At 54.3% G+C, this 19,328-nt stretch overlaps 1 protein-coding gene across 1 annotated transcript; it reads left to right on the forward strand.

The window, feature by feature from the left end:
• The first annotated feature begins 326 nt into the window (after window positions 1-326).
• Window positions 327-17,110, forward strand: crk (v-crk avian sarcoma virus CT10 oncogene homolog). Its single transcript, XM_069184157.1, has 3 exons — window positions 327-852; window positions 5,040-5,596; window positions 12,525-17,110. The coding sequence occupies exons 1-3, from the start codon at window positions 630-632 to the stop codon at window positions 12,660-12,662; spliced, it is 918 nt and encodes a 305-aa protein (XP_069040258.1). The 5' UTR covers window positions 327-629; the 3' UTR covers window positions 12,663-17,110.
• Window positions 17,111-19,328: the final 2,218 nt, after the last annotated feature.

Here is a 19,328-nt window from a genome sequence, read left to right on the forward strand (position 1 = left end):
ACTTTCTTGTTGGATTGGGGGAGTGATGTAGAACTTCAGTCATTAAAACTAAAATTCAAAACGGGGTCTTTTTTCTGGAAAATTGGACGAACTTCAAACATGAAAAAATATAAATAATTATGATAGCTGAAAATGTTTAGTAGGGTAAAAGAAAGAGTTCAAAGAAAGGGTCAAAGGGTTTTTCTGTTTCATGTTTTGTTTAGCGAGTGGGATGAATGAGTCGAGCGAGTCTTGACCTCATCATCATGGTCGGGCGTGTCCTCCGCGTCCGTTGTTCCCGTGACTAACCGCTGACCTCATATCCGGTGAGTAAGGTCAATTTTTATCCCAGATCCGCCATTTCAGTTTTTTTTTTCCTGGAGTTTCTTGGGAGAACTTCTGAGATTTGAATCGGAAAACTTTGGGGTAAATCTTTGGCGAGACTGGCCGAATTGCCCGTTTTTGTGTCGGCGGAGGATCTGGCCCTTCGGATCTGGTGTTTTTTTCCGGGCAGCGCGGCGCGGATGTCGTGCATTTTCTGAAGCGGATTCGCCTCAAGTTAAAGTTTTTTGTATGAGTTGGCTCCTGCTTGCGGACAAGGAGAGGTGAAGGGTAGGCCCCGAGATAGCCGCGGTGTAGTAGTGGCAGCCATGGCCGGGAATTTTGACTCCGAGGACCGGGTGAGCTGGTACTGGGGGAGGCTGAGCCGGCAGGAGGCGGTGTCCCTGCTGCAGGGGCAGAGGCACGGCGTGTTCCTGGTGAGGGACTCGATCACCAGCCCTGGGGACTACGTGCTGTCCGTCTCGGAGAATTCAAAAGTCTCCCACTATATCATCAACAGCATCAGCTGCAACAACAGACAGTCGGGCACAGGTAAGCGGGCAGGGCAGGGGGCTCGGTCCCGGTGCCCCTCTCGGGCGGGGGCGGGGGCTGGCCGCAGGTGGAGCCGGGGTGAGGATGCGCGATTCCCGCGGGTCCCGGTGACCGTGTGAGGAGATGCTCTCCAGTCCCGGAGTCGCGTTAGAGGCGTCTTGGGTGCCTTATGGACATGAAGATGAAACCGTGTACTGACGCGAGGCCTTGTTTCTACCCCCTACACGCGTTGTACCCCCGGCGTGACAGGAGCCCGGTGGGGCACCGGGGAGCTGGGCGTGAAACCCCGCACATGGCGCCCGGGCTCAGCGGCGTCACCGTCCGCGGGGCGCGGGAGGAGGGAACCCCGAGCGTCGATTCCTCTAAAGCCCTCTTCTTTGGGGAGACCCCCCAGGGCCGCTCACCTTGGGGAGCCCCCGAAGGTCGAGGGTCCTGTGCGCTGGCGTCGCGCCCTGCGGAATCGCACCCGTCGCGTTAAGGGTTGCACCCGGATCGGACTGGTCGTGTGTGCGCTGACTCGTATTGACAAGTCTCAGCATAACCGTTTTCTCTTCATCCCCGTTGAAGGACCTGAACGTGGCTTCACCGGGTCTCCCAGAATACCGGCGTCTTAGTACGCCGCTGCTTAATGTTTGTTGATCTGGAGGGTTACTGCATTGCCGTCGTTTCACATCAAACACTTTATGCTGATGGGTGCGTCTGGATGGGAAAGCGAAACCTGGTAACAGAAGTCGTTCAGTTTTGTGAAGAGACGTATCCAAACTTGTGTTTGCAGTGAGATCCTCCTGAAGTTAAGGTGAGCCAAGGCTGAGCCCGTGTTTGGTGGCGCTTGACTTTGTAAGGTGGTATGATGATGGGTGCTGGTGGAGCAGAAGTCCGACTAGCGAAGACATTGTCTCTGGGAGCTGCTGGCTGGGTCCCTGTGGGGTCAGTGGAAAGTCTTGAGCGCTGCAGCCCGGCTGCACATGGGCTCCTTCACAGTGAGCCTGGCTGAAATTGCCTGACATGGGGCAGAGAGGAGCTGATGTTCTCATGGGGCAAAAGTGAAGCTGTTTTTTCCAGCATTGCAGAAATATCTCTCTTTAAAAACTGGTGCTTTCGCAGCGGTGTTAATGTGGCTCGTGCAATGCAGGAGAATCGGGCTTAATGACCCAGGAAGGACGAGTGCAGTTTGCAAACAGCGGAGTGATCGTTCGTCCGATGCCAGCAGAACCAGCCCCAGGCTCAGTTGCTCGGTCCTGCCCAGCGATGTGCCCGGGCAGAGTCCCGAGTGCGGAAGGTGGGCTCTCGCTGGCTGGGATCAGGAGAGCTGATTGTGCCTGGGCTGGAGCGCCCTGTCTCTCCAGGGCCTGCTTTGTGTGTTTGCCTTCGGATGAATCATTAAACCGGGGAGTTTCTCAATCCGGGAGGCGGAGTGGGAACGGGGTGGAGGTGTGTGCCAGGAGAGAGGGGCCGCGATGGCGGCTTGTGGGGGCTGCCAGCGCGCCCGGGTGGCGGACCGCTCCCCGCCCGGCTGAGCCACGCCTCCTCCGGGCCCGATGAGCGGACGCACACGAGCCCTGCAGCCCCCCGCGTTGCCCGGGGATCAGCGAGCGCGGGCGCTGTATCCTGCGGGTCTCTGCCAGTGCTGGGGTGCAGCGACGCTGGGCGTTGGGGCTGTTTTACGGGAGCAAGCTGTCATCGGGATTCAGCAGGGGGCGATGCTTGTCCCAGCACTCCCAACAGGACGTGTGCATGCAAGCCGTGCCCTTTTTTTACTGGTGAAACTGATCCTTGATCAGAGATTTTGGCATTTTCTTCAGCTGTAGTGCTGCTTGGCGCTGCAGGTCTGGCACCAGTGACTGTCCAGCCTGTGCTGCCTCTGGGAGGCTGGCCAGCGAGTCAGTGAAGTGGAAGAGCTGCCTGACTCTTAACTGCCGACTTACAGCAATGAAGAAAAGCCCAGCAGTCTCTGTCATCCCCCTCAGTTCTTTATAGACGGCTTTTCCTCCCCATTGAGGAACTGCAGACGCCTGATATCTGATGGTGGCTGTCGGCTCGTCCCTGTGCGCTCACCCTGCTGACAGCGCGCTGGTTGTGTAGGGAAAACGGCTAAAGAACTCTTTGATCATCTAGAATTGTCTCGTCTGAGCCCGCGCCGTGTCCTGTTGGATGGGGGATCGGAGAAGTTAGCAGTGTGAGGCCTGCGCTGTTATCCGGGCTGGCTCAGGACTCAGCCCTGCGAGTGTATGGATTAAAGTGCCTGGGTGTAAGCCGGCCTCGCTGGGTATCCCAGTGGTAATGGAGGAGCAAAAATACTCCCATTGTCTTTGCTTGACCGCGTGTCTTATTTCGCACAGGGAGTCCCCTCGTTTGGCTCTCGGGGGCTCAGGGCGTCAGTGGTCTCTCGGCAGGCTGTGTGTTCCTGACAGAGCAGCGTTCCTGCTGCCTCGTTCTCTGGTGATTCATCCCTTCCATTTAAATCCCGGATTTCCTCCCCTCCTTGGCATGGCAGCGGGTTCCACCTTTGCAGCTCTGGCGTGTGGCACATCCCTCCCTCCTCTTCTCGGCGATCCCGCTCATTCCCAGCTCCAGGGGCCTGGAGCCGACATTCCTTACCGCGCGGCCCTTTTTGCGGTCCCAAAGTGCTGCGTTCTCCCTGGAGAGGGGTTTGTGGATTTCTGTGCTCCGCGGGCAGAGTTTGCTGTTTTTGTGTTTGAGAGGCTCGAGTGGTTTCGGGATGTCAGGATGTACAGGTGGCCCATCGCTGCGTTCCGATATAAGCAGAGCTTGGTCATGCCGGCGTTCTCAAGGTAACGCTCTGGGTTCAACGCTCAAAGTCACTCAGTTTGCTCATGTAACAAAGCAAAATCGGTGTTTAATCTGTTTCGGGTGGTTCTTGCGTGGTTGCTGGAGTGATGACTTGCGTGTGCATTGGAGTTGATTTTATTTAATCAGGTCAGGTTCTCCTGCTGCAGTTTCTGCGGCGTTTTCGTTGTTTAGCTACACAGACAGGCCGGAGGTCGTGTTCATAGCCTCAAATATCAATATCAAACGTCAGCCTCTCATCGTGAAGTGCCTTCAGTGGTTTTGATGGTACTGAAATATTAATTCCTATTATTTAATGATTTTTTCTATCACTGTAACCTTACTGACTGGCCTACCAGTTTGGAACTAAATAGGCTTCACTGCATTCTCAATTCTATGCCTTGCGTGCCAACCAAATATCTCTGCATCTGCTTGTTAACCCCTGTCCTGCGTGCACTGCACTGGCTCCCGGTCAAATTCGGACGGGACAGGTTCTCCTGCTCATGAATGGCCTAGCGCCAGGTGGTCCTGTGGTCTTATTGCTGGAGTACAGTCCGGCTCTGAGTTTGGGATCTGCTGACTGTGGCTTCCTTGCTTTCCACAGTCTGCGACAGAGCTTCCTGTTTGCAGCCCCATATCTGTGAGCTCCAGGTCCAGGTTTTTTTTTTTTCTCCGCTGTTATAGTACTCTTTCCTGAAATGTGCTGATCAATACCCTTGTAGCGTTATTATAATTCCCCCTGCCCGAAAACAGGCGCCAGCTCGTGACTTGCTCTTGTACCTGGGGCAGGTGTTGCTCTTCAGCCCAGCCGTCTGCGGTGGTGGTCTCGGCTGCGTCGCAGGCCTGGCTGAGCCGATCGCCAGCTGGCTGCTCCAGATCGGCGGGGTATGAAACCCAGCAGAACTGGCAAGTTGAAATCGAGAGGGGACACAAGCTTGAAGGACAGCTCGAGAATGTTCTGGTGGTATTTGCTGACCCGAATGAGATCAGTCTCCCAGAGCTGAAGTGTCTTGAGGGATGGATCTTAAAAATGAGCTGCTGTCGGGGAGACACGAGCACAACTGATCTGCTGTGTAAAGTGCGGTTTAGTGCAAACCAAGAGCACCCTGCTCCTTAGTCATGTAAGTGAGCGAAATAAAGACAAACTCAGGAGCTAGCGATGTGACATGCAGAGCAGCGAAAACATGCTAAACGTTCAGTAGTCTAGATCTAGTGCATTTCGGCACAGAAAAGCTTCCTGCTCATCTTACTAAAGACCCGTGTAAGTTGCTCTGTGTCGAGGCACTAGGGCGGTGTGTCTCTAGTGCTGTCCGGCCAGTGCCTGGTCAGCCTGTTCTGAATGACGCAGTATGGAGTGGCTCTGATCCGTGTGTTTTCCCCCCCTCTGTCTTGCCTTCCAGGATTAAATCCACCGCGTTTCCGCATCGGAGACCAGGAGTTCGACGCCCTCCCGGCCCTCCTAGAGTTCTACAAAATCCACTACCTGGACACCACCACCTTGATAGAGCCCATTTCCAAGGCCAAGCACTCTAACTTTGTGGGCCGGGCGGCCGGGGCGCCCGTGATCGGCCAGCGGCAGGAGGAGGCGGAGTACGTGCGCGCCCTCTTCGACTTCCCGGGAAACGACGACGAGGACCTGCCCTTCCGCAAGGGCGACGTGCTGCGCATCCTGGAGAAGCCGGAGGAGCAGTGGTGGAACGCCCAGAACTCGGAGGGCAAGGCCGGGATGATCCCTGTGCCCTACGTGGAGAAATACCGGCCCTCGTCCCCGACTAGCGGAGGTAACCAGGAGTGTCCCAACGCCCCTCCGGCCCTGCTGGGAGGCCAGGAGCCCGGGCAATATGCCCAGCCCAGTGTCAACACTCCGCTGCCCAACCTCCAGAACGGGCCCGTTTATGCCAGGGCTATCCAGAAGAGGGTGCCCAATGCCTACGACAAGACGGCCTTGGCTTTGGAGGTACAGAATCAAAAACGAAATTCAACCCCCCCTCCCCCTCTCTCCCCCCCAAAAAAATAATCGGTAAACGATCGAAGGATGGAGGGGGGCTCCTTTCTGTCTTCTCTTGCTTCGCTCCTCTTCGGCGGGAGCTCGGGGGGCGCTGCCTCCTGTCCGCTTGCCTCTGCTCCTGCCCTTCCTGGGGCTCCCCGCGCCGTCGCTCTGGGGCCTGGGGTTCTGTCTGACGGCTGAAGCGTCTGGCCTGGCGTTGCGATCCGGGACGACTGCCAAGTTTTGACGCGATTGAGGTCGGGGGGTGGGGTTTTCATTTTTCCAGCATGTTCACCTGAGCAAGTGTGCGCCGTTTCTTCTGCCCTCCGCAGATCCAGGCAGACGCTGAGCCCCGCGGCCAGCGAGGTCTTCATACCATCACAGCAGAAGCCCTTGGTGGCAGATCTGCTCCTAAGAATCCTGCAGGGGCATAGCAGTGGGATCCGCTTCAGGCATTCCTCGCTGATGCCCAGGTGCCCAGTGTTACAGACTTGTGACCTCACCTTGAGTCGAGATAATAGTCGGACGTGCAAAGTTTAAAAACCGTGCAACGTTTAGAAAGTCCATTTCTGTTTTGTCGACATGGTTTTGCTTGAGCCCTCAGATGTGTGTGACCTGCTTTGTGGTGGAGGTCTGGTTTGTTTCTGTAAGAATCGAAAGAACTGTATAGTTCCCTGCAGTGCTTGTACTCCTCAGGGTGCAGGAAATGTCAGTCTTCTAGTTTTGGCTGACAGTGTCGCAGAAGCCCTGCGGAAAATTTGATTGTGAACCTAGACTAAGATGGGCTCCAGAAGAGCCTTACTCCAAGGCACAGTCTTATCAGTGTCGGAGCAGGGCTGTCGCTCCAGCGGTAGATGAACCTTTCAGCCTGCCTCGGCTTCGTTAGCCGGTCGCGCTGGGCATGGTCTGCGTTAGAAACTTGAATGCGAGCAAGAAAAGTGTAAATATAACTGGGTCTACCCTTGGGTATCAATATAGGATGAGAGATAAGATCACTTTATTGGCCATATACAATTTCTCGCATCGGGAATTTGTCTTTTCGCATACCCCAGCTTGCTCTCCAGTAGACACACAGACAGGGAGAGAAGCTGGGGGTCAGAGCGCAAGGTCAGCCATTTATACAGCACCCCTGGAGCAGCTGGGGTGAAGGGCCTTGCTCAGGGGCCCAGCAGAGTAGGATACATCTGCCGGCCGCGGGATTTGAACCGGCAACCTTCCAGCCACAGGCGCAGATCCTTACCTAACCCTAACAGTATCACAAAGTCCACTTGATCATCACAGCACGGTCCGCTTCCACAGGCCCGCGGCACAGCAGAGTAGCGTCACGCGGCTTGGAGCCAAGGTTAGCTGAGGAGGAGTCCAGTGTAGCCGTGACCTGGAAGGGGTGACAGTGGAGAACACAGGGCAGGATGTGATTCCCTTTGCTCCAGTTGAAGCTGCTGTGAAAAGGTTTAGCCTGTTTTCTTCAGTTGGTTTTGTCGAGTTTAGCTGTTGAGTGGCTTTTTTTGTCCTAAAGCTGTTGGTTTCCACAGGGGAGTGAAACAGTGGGAGGTGGATTGGCTTGTCTGTGGCTCCACTTGGAAGCACCTGTACCTCGTGGAGGGGAGTAGAGGGTGTGACAGTGGTGGCACCTGACCGCTTCAGGTATCTAGAGAGTGCGTAGATCTTGGTGTGGTTCCTTTGTGCAGGTTATGGATCCAGGGCCCTTGGCCAGCTGTCCTCAGAAGGACAGCCCGGCCAGCCGGGTTCAGACGCTCTCTCCTCTCTGTGTGTGGACGTGCCTCCTGCTTTCAGTCCTTGTGTGCTGGAGCGTGGGGGGACACCCAGGTGTTTCTGCGCTGCCAAGGAAACTCCTCCTGCCTGCAGACTTCCGGGGCGGAGCGCTGTGGCCTGGGGGACTTCCGCAGGTGTGGATGAGTCCTGGCTGGGAGAGGACCGGGGGCTCAGCGGAGAGGATCTCCCGGGACCGGTGGGGTCCTGTGCCTCCAGTTCAGAGAAGGAACCGAAGGCCTTGAAAGAACCCGCACTGTGCGACCGCATTCTTGAGATACTGCAGTCAGGTTTAAACCCGAGTTTCCCAGCACAGCAGGGCCTTCCTGGCAGAGTCGCTGGCTGTGCTGTTTCTTCCTTCGTCTTCGTCCAGCGCCTTTTCAGAACGAGCCTGTTGAGCTGCCCTGTGCTGCAGCAGTCACTGTGAAGCCTGTTGATTCACTAGAGCTGTTCTGCGGGATGGATTCTCAGTCCTGTATACACGAGGCGTCGGGAAGGGTCCGAAATCTCTGGAGGTTCGGGTTCCCCAGAGGCCTGCGCCCACCCGCCCAACAGAGCCGGCTGATTCGCCTCGGCCCCCAGCCTTCACAGCCGTGAGCCTCAGCTGCAGGCGGGGGAGCTGTCTGCCTGTGCACCCTGACTCGCGGCGAGTCACCCTTGGAGGTGGGGGTGCCGTAGCCTCTTTGTGCACCGGCACACTCCGGCCCTGTTCCCAGCAGCCCCGCGGCAGCACGTGGTGCGTTACTCACCTCCCCGTTGGCGTGAGTCACCTTCTGCTGCAGCGTCAAGCGGGCGTCCGAGCCGTGCCAGTGGCAGAACCTCATGCCCATGCGGAGCGTGCAGCCCCCGGCTCGCTCGGCTCGGAGGGCAAGAGTGCTCGGAGGGGCGCGGGGGAGTCTCTGCCTCTCGGCGCTCTGAAATTTGGGAGAGCTGGCAGGAGGCAGTGACAGAGTGGGGGCGGGCTCTTCACGAAGAGAGGCCAAGTTCAACAGGAAATGCTTTCTGTTGGAGTGCATTTCCTGACAAGAAGCTGGTCGGTGATCTGTTGCTCCCGGCCTGGAGCAGCTCGGCGGCCCTGGCCACAGGCCAGCCGCGGAGTGGGCTGTGTTTGCCGGTTCGTTCAGTCCAGCTGGAGTTCTGCAGGCGCTGTCAAAGCCGCGCGTCTCTCAATTAAGACTCCGTTACTTAGCGCGTGGCTGGGCAGGATTTTCTTTATGGTGAAAAGGTGGACCTTTGATCCGTAGAAGAGAGAGGCCCTTTGCGCGGTATTTTCGTCAGCAGAACCCCCGGCGCCTCCTTGTATAAACAGCAGACAGTCATTCTGGTGGCTGCAGTTCATGAAATCTGTCGCTGCTCTTCAGCAGGACTGAATTAAGGACCTTCGGAGGAAAGCTAGCAGACTAGAAGATACCACTGGTTTTTAGTAGCTAATTGATCTTGAGGATCTTTTCTAGGCAGCGTATTCACTTTGACAGCTTAGTGGGAGAGTCCTGATTGTTCCTTGCTCCCTCCTTATCATTTGTGTAAAGAAGTGCCTCCTGTTCATAGGATCACAAGGTTTGCAACTGAAAGGAGGACATGTGGGCTCTGTGAACAGGATCAGGATTCTCATGGCCAGAGAGGACAGGAGGGGCACGTCGTCTGTGTGCTCTCAAAGGAGTAGCTTCCCCTGTAGCCCCCTCTCTCTGTCCCATTAGCAGCTGCGCCGACAGCTGGCGTGCTATTGATCAGGTCTCTGTGTGGCTTGTCCCCTCTGGTACAGCTACAGAACAGAGGTCTGTTCACCCAGGCTGTACAGCGTGACACTGTCTGAGCAATTAAACGCTAATCAGCTTGAATGTGCTGGTTGCTGCACGGCTGGGTTATTTGTGGGCTGCAGTGGGTTTAAGGAGCGATGTGAAATGACAGTAATAACTGAGTACGTACTGTGCGTCTTGTGTGATGATGATTCTCGGCTTTCACAGAGCTTCCCGAGTTCCGTCTTGGAGATCAGGTGTTTGCATCAAACGGAAGTGCTCGTCTGAATTGGGCTAGGGAGGCACAGAATTAAATGGAATAATGTGGTGCACCGCCCCTTGCACAGTCATGGCCAAGAGGGCTTTTGAGGCCTGCGGAGATGCAGGATCTGAAAGGTTAACCTTGGAATTTCAAAGGGCTGAGACTGCAGGACGTAGGTGTTAATAGAGGGCGTCTATCCCCGGCGCCGCTGTGCAGACAGCTGCAGGACGTGCTGAGAGGCTCCATTCTCCCGTCTGCAGCTGGGAGAGCATCACCGCACAGCTGCTCGCGCCTGCTGCGGGCAGCTTTGTCCCGCCCCGCCGCCCGCTGGGCTCGGAGGGTACCAGAGACGTCAACTCCTGACCCGTGCAGGGACAGGGCATTACAGTGGGGACTGGAACTGCAGGTTCTGAGCTGCCAAGTTGACAGCTCATTTACCAGCCGTTTGCCCTGCACTCCTTCCTTAAATCCACTTCCTGTCCCGTCGGCTCTAGCGGGCCGCGTGGGAAACGATGTGGTCGCAGGCAGGAAGGACCAGGCGGCCCAGCTCAACCTTCATGCCTTCAGAGCTGTCCTTCCGCAGGCCCGTCGGGAGGATGTCTTCCCCTGCCGCGCACGTGCTGGGGGAGCACGCTCAGCGATCCACGGTTTTCGCAGTATCTTGCTGAGCAGGCAAGAGCAGCTGCTGAAGGCCTCATGTAGGTGCAGGCCTGTCCACAGATCGGTCTGGCATCTGAACAGCTGAACTGCTGAAAGATGTTCTATCTTGGCATAAAGTGGAACAAGCCAGAAACTGAAGTGTCGAATGCTGATCTAAGACATGTAGTCTGAAATCTCTGGCTAATGCCTTTATCCAAAGTACCTTAATCCGAAGTGATGCGGTTTTGTACCTGTTTGTCCAGCTGGGTATTCTCCTGGAGCAGCCTGAGTGAAGTACTTTGCTCAAGGGTACAACCGCAGTGCCTCACCTGGGATGTAAACCCCTCAGCCTGCCAGATCCGAGCTCTGCTCCACACTGCTGGCACACAGGATTCTCATGGCCACACACTGCGGGATCCCGCCCGCTGTCAGGGAGGGTGCTGGCTGGCCTGCGCCCCGTTGGCGCGGCTCCCCGTGTCCCAGGGAGGAGCTCCGTGGGGGTGGCGCCACGCCCACTCTGGCTGACAGGCTGCAGAGAGGGACACCAATCAAATGCAAGATCGTCAGCTTCTTGTGTTTTTTCTGGTCTCTTTTTTTCTGGTTTCTGGTCACAGCCTCCCCATTCTCCTGTGATGAAAGATGAGCGCAGAGCATGAGGTTCATCAGTGAGGAAGACAGTGTAGCTCAGGCAGGCTGTGAAATGGGGACAATCGTGACTTTTTCATCTGTGAGGGTAATAAGACTGAAGTGCTCTCTGATGAGTCTACCAATTGTATTGAGGTTTAACACCACTAAGAGTTCATTCACTGTCTGATGCAGTCTTATTTGTGGGCAGATAGATGATTGATTTCTAGTTCTCTAATAAGGACCACTGCCTCACTGGGTCTAATGATGTGTCTTTGAGTTACTTCATGCAGAGATTATACCTTCTTATCTGGGCTAGATAATCAGACGCTGGGAGAGGCAGTTTTAAATGAGGGTTTCTTTCCTCTCTACGGCACACAGAGCCCAGCTCCAACATGCTGTTAGCTATAGTTATCAGTGTAGGTGTCTCTATATACCAGCCTCTGGCCCTGGCAGAAGTGGGGAGCTGGCACCCGAGCAGGTGGCCCCGAGTCGGCAGCAGTGTGAACAGGGGTTCAGTGTTTGAAAGAGGAGGGGCAGAATGAGCAGCTGTGGCGGGGGTTTCTGGGGGTGCTGCTGGAGTCGGCTCCCCCCCCCGTGTCTCACCAGGGAACTGCATGTCTGCAGTATCGCCCATTGGAGGTGCGTCAGTCTGCTGTTGGGGCCTGCAGTGTGACCCAGGGCCAGCGAGAGCTCTCTTCAGAGCGACATCTGCCCCCCCCCCTCAGGGCAGTGTTCTGGGCTCTCGGGCCACTTTGCACAGAAAGCAAGTGGGTATTTCCAGCACAGGATACAGGGGCACCCAGGGGACACTTTGTTCTTCAGCTCACGTGAGCTGAGTGATCTGGGTAATCAGTCAGATCAGTCAGGTGTCTTAAACAGGCAGGCAGGATGGCTCAGACTGTGCTCGTGTTCCCAGGAGCTTTTTAAAGGTTCCACTTGTTTAACTGTCCTTCAGGCTTGTAGGACCTGGGACACACTGGGTTTTACTGGTGCAGGGTAGCAGGGCTTGTCTACAGGACCTGCAGACTAGCTTAATTTACCTAAATGTACTTAAACAGCATTTGGGGATCTTTCTTGTATGTCAAGATTTCTAAAGAATCCGCAATAAAGGTGAATTGCTCTTTTCATTTCAATGGGAGGCTTACCCTAGCAATCTGAGCAAAGGTGGTCCCATTTAGTTGGTAATTGGGAGTCTGTAGCTCTCTTAAACCCTGTCATTGGATCTGAAAGATGAGGCCGCGGTGCCGATTGATATGAGGACTCTGGGTCAACTCGGAGCAGTGCAGTCTTTGTTGTGTCCCACCTCCCTCTAGTGGTGAAGAATTGAAAGCGCAATTGGTGGTGTGCACAATGTGGCAGGCTGCAGTGAACTAGGACCAGACTCTGCAGCTGCGTGGGAAAAGGATTATAGTGCTAATTGTTTAACCCTGTTGTGGAGTACAGTAAGCTTCAGGTGTAATTCCTCACTTGAGTGCTCCACATTAAAACTCCAGGGTCTGCCTGCCTGCCCGCTAAACTACACTCCCGAAATTAAAGGAGACTCCTAGGCAGCATTCAATGGAGGCAGTTTATTCTGGATAAGGTGATTCTAGATAGCTCAGAGCTCTCGGCAGCCGAGTTTCTGTACATCTGTCTTGATGCAGGTAGGTCCTGGAGCGTCCGGTCGCACCTGTACGTCTTCTGGACTGGACAGCTGCCCTGCAGCGAGTTTCGCCTCCTCTTGTCTCAGATGAACATGTTGGTTCTCCACCGTGGGGGGACACCTTGAACGCCTGAGTGATCTCTCACTTCCTCCAAGCAGCTGTGGCATGGGCAGCCTGGGGCCCGACTGGCCCCTCTGACCGCGCCTCTCCTGTCCCTGCAGGTCGGTGACATGGTGAAGGTGACCAAGATCAACGTCAACGGCCAGTGGGAGGGCGAGTGCAACGGCAAGCGGGGCCACTTCCCCTTCACGCACGTGCGGCTGCTGGACCAGCAGAGCCCCGAGGAGGACCTGAGCTGAGCGGGGCGGCGGCCACGCCCCTGCCCACGCCGTCTTCACTCTCTCCCCCCGCACACCCCCCCCCCCACGCACCCCCACCCCTCCCCCCCCGCCAGCCACTGCCCGCACCGGCCCCGCCATATTCACAGAGCCACACCCCATGCCCCCCCCTCCGGCTTGTGGTGCGGCTCGTAGGTCGTGGGTCGCAGGACAGCTCACGTGACAGGAGGGCGACGGGCCTGACCCGCACCGACATCTGGACACCTGGATCTCTGCAGGCAGCACGACATACTTAACAGCGCCGCTCGAAGACTTAACCTGCAAGAGTCCAGGCGTCTTCCTCAGATCGCCAGCGGACACCCAGAAGTGTGTGGAAACATTTACAGAGTTTCTCAATTTGTGTACAAGTTCCGTACTGCTGAGGTTCAGTCTTGTTTTCCGTTTAACAGCTTAGAGAGGTGTTATATTGACCACTGTAGGAGACGCTGTTTGGGCTCATCAGACATTGGTCTTTCTGCCATACTGTCATATTCCACTGAGGTGGGCTGTCAAAAGCCCTTTTGGAGTCCATTTTCAGTGCTTTGTCTCAGACGCTCACAAATAATATTAAAACACCAGAAATCGGGTGAGGGAGGATTCCGAGTCCAGCAGGGATATCTTGTGTTTCCGTCTCTGCTGGATGAAGCTGTCTGAGGACTGGTCAGCCCTTTGCTTTCTGAATATGGCCGGCTGTCCATCCACCTCTGGGTAACACTGGCCAGCTCTGCCCCCAGGCCCTGAGGACCCTAGATGCTCGTGGCTGACCGAGGCGGAGCTGTGAGCAGGGCGGAGGCGGACAGCCAGGGGTGGGGCCTGTCTGCAGTGCACTGTGGGTAGGACACTACAAAGTTGGATACCACGTTTGTAAAGCAACTTTTTTTTATTACGAGAAAAATAGATATCATATATGTACCGTTACATGGTAAAACTACGCTAGCCTTTTAGTGTCTGATCTCTGCAGCTTTGAGGTGTCTGTTGTCTGTGTCCGAAGGCCAGTTCACCCATGGAGGACTGGTTTCAGTGAGAGAGGCAGGAAGACGTGGTCCCACCCAGGAGAGCCAAGGTCACAGGAGTGGGAGGTCCGGTCCGGTCCCCCCTCTTCAACCCACGATCCCACTGGGTCTCTTGGGGCAGCAGTCAAATGTGAAAAGGTCCCGGCTGGCGCGAGGCGTTACTGAATCGTTCTCCTGCACCGGAGTTTTGGAAACTGGCTTTGTCTGCTACGTTTCTTTCCTGCCCAGTAGAGGTTAATGGTGCACCTTTAGGGGTCTCCAGATGAATAACTGACCGTCTGCTGCAGCAGAGTTACTGGTCTTCTGGGCCGGTTGTCTGTGTGTTTTCCCCTGCGATGGAACGGAGAGATTGAGCATTCCTCCTCAGCCAATATCTGCCAGACTGCACTCATTCCAGACAGTGAGAGACAACCGGTTCTTGTATTTTCCTGTGAAGTGCAATGCTGAGATGTTTGAGAAACCCTTGGTGTTGATGTTTGATTGGAATTGCATGATGAATACCCTGGGACTTCTAAACACTAACGACGCCTGGGAGTAGCTGTTCCAGTGCAGGGATGCTGAATTGCACAACTATACCAACACTATATCCAAACTACACTATAATATAGCAGCACTGAAAGAATGAGCCTTTGTCACTCGTGGTAATTTAGAGACCGCACTCCCTGTGACTTGATTAAAAAGCTCCGGAGGTCGCTGGTCTTGGTCCCCTTCTTCACTGATGTGATTCTGCTGCCCAAGTCTGGCTAGGGCACCGCGCGGCAGGGTGCGATGTTGTATGCGTGTGTGCAGGAGGATTGTCCAGTCAGGTTTTCTGCTTTGGCACTGAATCCACCCCCTGCACCAGAGTCGTTGAGCCTCTCCTGGAGTCCCTGCAGTCCCGGCGCACAGCACCATGAAGGTGCCATCTGCTGCTATCCCCGTGAACAGCCTGATCAAGCTCACAGTGCAACGGTCTTTTCATTATTATTTTTTTGTCTAGTGGCTCCAGTGGCAATTACTGTGCAGGCTGGCTCTCTCATTCATCACTGTCGGGACATCTCAAGGGGTTTTCCCTTTGCTGTCATCTCCACCTGGTCTGGGAGTCTCTTTTTTTAAAGCGGGTTTTGTCTGGAATCGCTCCCTCAGTCGTCGAGAGAGACTGGTCCTGCCCGTACGGGACAGGACCGCCGCAGGGTGCCCGGCTTGCCGATCGCGGAGGGGTTGTGGGGTGAGAAACCCGTTCCTGGTGGGGAATGTGCAGCGCACGTCTCTAGGGAGCTCGGTCCGCCTTGCTCTTGCGTCCGTAAGGGAGGCGGATCTGCTGCTGCTGATGATGATCAGCTCATCTGCTTTCCTCTGGCAGCACTGGGTTAATCAGGGACACAGCTGAAACGGCACGTGTCCCCAGTGGGGTGCAGACCAGGATTCACCTGGTTTAAGATGAGAGTCAAATCCTAACTGATTCCTGGCTCCTGTTCTCCCCCACACGTTCTCGTTTTCTTCTCCCAGTGCAGCCTTCCTCTTGTGCAGTATTACAGAAGGACTTCTCTCTCGCTTTTTGCGGTGTACCTCGCAGAGTTTGCTTGGGGAGTTTGATCCCCTGCTTCCTCCTGTGGCCTGAGCCTCGGTCCAGAGTTGTTGTCGCTCTGCCGAAGCCTGGTGGGGAAGGTCGAGGTGGAACTTCTGTTTTTTAAGCTTTTGTCTTTTTCATTCCAGTGATGGCACTGCAGCTGGGTAATTAAAGATCAGTGTTGTGGTCTAGTCCTTTAGTAGTGGGAGTGGCGCTTTCAGGGTTTGCAATGAAAAGGTTCACATTATGCAAAAAAGCTTCAGATTATGCAAATGGCCTCGCCGACATGCAAGTTTAACGAGCCATCGTTGTCTTGTCACGCTTTCCGCATTTGTTTTTGCTTCTCCGACGTGACGGATGGCTTCTTGCGCTTCTCGGTGGCCGGAGTCTATTCCCTGGGAGAGATTTACTCGCGGGTCAGGTGTTGTCTCGTGAGCAAAGCGCTGCGCTGCAGAGGAAGCGGATCAGTGCGTCGGTGTTCCGAGTTGCATGTGGAGCAGGAGGGGGCCGGTCTGGAAGTCAGGTCATCCAGGCTGGCCCCTCCTGTCCCCTTGACAGCTGGGGGACCCAGTTCCACCTCGGGGGTCCGTCTGTCCCTCAGCCTGTTCCGCGGCTCCTGTGGTTGTCCCTGGAGGTGGCGCCCTTCTGGTATTTCAGCAGAGCTGCTCGGCACCTGTGCAGACCTTGCCTCGCCGTCACGCGACGGGGGGGAGGGCGGTTGAGTGGGTGTTCTCGCTCGCTCTCTCAGCGTTGTGGTAAGCTCCTTGCTTTCGTCAGGACAGCCGTCGGCGCCTGGCCCTTGGTTCGCTCTTGGTGTCCTGTGGCCTCGTGTGCTTCGTGGCGTGTTTTGTGTGCATCGTGTGCAAGTCCAACAGTACTGATTTCTGCGTTGGAACAACACCGTGTTCCAGGACTGGCAAAAGGTTTACAGAGTCACTGGAGGCTGTTCTCTGCCTGTCGTCTTCAGGGCGGCCCCACTGGGTGTTCCAACCGTCAGCCTCTCGTGACAAAGTCTGAGGGGGCCAGTGGCTGTCGGTGCAGGGGGGGGGTCTGCCTGGAATCACGACATAAAAAGGCAGTTCTGTGCCAGAGAAAGAACTAGAACCCTGTTTCTTGTTTTCATTTGCAATTTAATTTTTCTGGGAAGTTAAAATATGCTGGATATCAGCCCTTGGCCTCTGTGCGATGGGAATGCGACTCTCCCATGATGCCAGGGAGTGCTTCCCAGCTGACCTCTCCAGCGCCACCTCTGCGCCCGGGCACTACAGTTACGGGCTTTACAAGCCTTCCTTATCGGGTGTGGTCGCGAAAGGGCCTTTTTCCACGACTCGGTCGTGGGCTGGAGAAACAGAGGCGGGGGAGAGTGTTTCAGCCCGCAGCTCTGAAGCACTGGCCTGCGCTGCTGAGGGAGGACCTGCGCTCCAGTGGCTGTTGTCCCAGGGCCTCGTGACGCCTGGTACTGGGGTTACTGGTCTCCTCTCCGTCAATACTGACCCTCCCGAGAACCCAGCGGCGTGAGTGACCGCGCCCCAAGTTCTCCCCCCGATCCTTCCAGGAGTCGCCCTCCCTGAGATGAGGGGTGATCGTGTAGTCCCCGTCTCTTTCCTCTTCATTAATGCCTACCAATATTTTTAAAGTATCTTATTTTTGTAATAACCCTGTATTCAGTGGTTTTTTTGTTTTTATTTTTTTTTTTCGGGGAGGGGGCAATTGCAAATAGAACTTGTGATTATATTAATATGAAGATGTGCCATTGTATTATAACACTATATTCTTTCATGACGATTGAAATTTACCTTTTATTTTCTGTAGCATGTAATGTGTTTATAATACCCTTAGTAAATAAAGCCAACTGGCAAGTGAACATTTTTCTTCTGTTTGGTCTTTTATTTAGGATCTTTTGAATTTTTAGGTGTGGGTTGTCAAAAATAATTTGACAAGAGGTTTGCTGGAAAAAAGGTTCGCTCGGACACACAGGGTGACCACAATAGAGAAAGAACCACTGATATCCTCTCCAATCTCTGTTGTTTTCAGACATTAACAGTAATTAGCCTGCAGCTATATCACTCTGCAGTCCACAGCTGATAACCCACTGAATCTCAGCAGCCATGATCCTGGTCAGTACCTGGATGGGAGACCTCCTGGGAAAAACTAAGGTTGCTGCTGGATGAGGTGTTAGTGGGGCCAGTAGGGGGCACTATCCTGATGAGAAGTAAAACCAAAGTCCTGACTGTGGTCTTTAAAAATCCCAAGGCATTTCTCAAAAAGAGAAACCATTTCCCACTGGCTTTTGACTATGGTCTGCTAATAATCCCCATCTCTGAACTGGCTTCATCACTCTGCTCTCCTCCCTACCGAGAGCTGGTGTGTGGGGAGAGGACTGGTGCATCATCCAGGTGGGGCTGCACACTGGTGGTGGTGGAGGGGATCCCCATTACCTGTAAAGCGCTTTGAGTGGAGTGTCCAGAAAAGCGCTATATAAGTGTAAGCAATTAGAGGAAGATCAGATCCTTTCAAACAGACCGGCACATTAATATGTATGTCAGCTGTGAGCAGAGGACACCGGGCAGCCATGCCTTTACTCCAGGACAGCTCCTGTGTCCATGGCTGCACCTGTGAAGGAGTTTCCCTCCCCCAGCCTCTCAGCATGGTTTCCAACTGTACTGCAACTGTACCGTTTTCCTAGAACAAAACAGTCCTTGCGTGCTGCAAGCCCATGTTGAACCTGCTTACAAGATCACTTTTTCATGGTCCTTTAAATGCTGTGAATCGGTTTGAAATCTGCTGTACAGTCTATTTCAGAATGAAAAGGCAGTTCTGTTAGTTTTCGGACTTGGGGCTGTATAAGCTGCTTGTTAAGTAGTCTTTTCTAGTACAAAGGAAATTAAACCTTGGGGAAAAAAAACACAGCCAACGGTTAGCCTGTTGTCTTAGCATTGTGACAGGTATGGCTGTGAAATTCAGCTCCAGGCAAACATGTCTCACGAAAGGTCAGACTTTCGGGCTGCAGGGCTGCAGACCTCCATGGGAGTGGCTGTCCAGCACTAGATCGGATATCCTGGATCTGGGAGGAAGATTGAGTGGGAGGTCTGCGCCGAAGGGCTGGAACAAGATCTGTGCAACAAGCCTGGATAACCAGAGCAGTGTTTCAGATGGAAAACACTGGCCACTAGTGGCGAGCAGCTGCAACTGCAGCTTTGGCCTTTCTTCGAGAGTTAACTGCAGCCGTGACCTTCACTTTAAAAGGGCTGTCTGAATATGGCTTGCTGCGTGTTAATATTGGCGGGTTAATAATTTATAAGTTTTGGTGTTCCTTGTAGGCTTCCAGAAGCAGCCCTCCTCCTCAGTGTATTTCATTTGGAACAGATCAGTGAGTAAAACTTCCTCCGGCAGTCACTGCAGAGGAGGCAGAGAGATTTCATGGAGACCCGAGAGGCCGCAGCTCGCTGTCCTGGAATCGGGGTCTGGGATTCAGGACACCTGCAAGGAATGTTCTTCTGGATCTGCGGCTGTAGGGAAAAGCACTGCGGAGTCAGACACGGACGAGAGAAATGAGGGCCACATGTAAAAATACAGATGCTGGCTGCTGTATTTAGGTCATCAGTTGCAGAAAAAAAGTCATACGAGGTGAGGTGCTCGTGTCTTTTTGGTACATAATGGCTGCTTCGGATTCCCAAATCCGTGGGGACCAGGAGGCAGACTGTGACCTCATCACCTCTGCGGTGACATGGGACCCTGGTGCTGTCTGGACCGCAGGGCAGGGAACAAAGCTTCAGTAACGTGCCATGGGTTGACAGAACCCAGAACCGGTGCAAAATCCTGATCATTCCTGTGGCCGTGATTAAAGGGCCTGTTGTTGTTTTCATTTTGGACAAAAGCAAGTTTTTTACACTTCAGAATGGACCAACATCATGATTTTCTATATCTGTACGTACAGAGATATTCAATCAACTCAGGAGCATCACTCAAAATTTTTGTTGTTTTTAACACACATACAGAATTTTCATTCTCCTGAGAAAAATTGCTCTTGGTTTCTCAAGGTGGGAAAAAAAAAAAGACAAGTTGCACTCTGCCTGAACAGCTGTG

This window comes from Lepisosteus oculatus, chromosome 26 (assembly GCF_040954835.1).
Source record: "Lepisosteus oculatus isolate fLepOcu1 chromosome 26, fLepOcu1.hap2, whole genome shotgun sequence".
NCBI classification, from domain to species: Eukaryota; Metazoa; Chordata; class Actinopteri; order Semionotiformes; family Lepisosteidae; genus Lepisosteus; species Lepisosteus oculatus.

Coding starts and splice junctions, on each gene's coding strand:
- crk (XM_069184157.1), top strand. CDS start 630: ATGGCCGGGAATTTTGACTCCGAGGACCGGGTGAGCTGGTACTGGGGG. Junction 853..5,039: donor CAACAGACAGTCGGGCACAG/GTAAGCGGGCAG, acceptor CTTGCCTTCCAG/GATTAAATCCACCGCGTTTC. Junction 5,597..12,524: donor AGACGGCCTTGGCTTTGGAG/GTACAGAATCAA, acceptor CTGTCCCTGCAG/GTCGGTGACATGGTGAAGGT.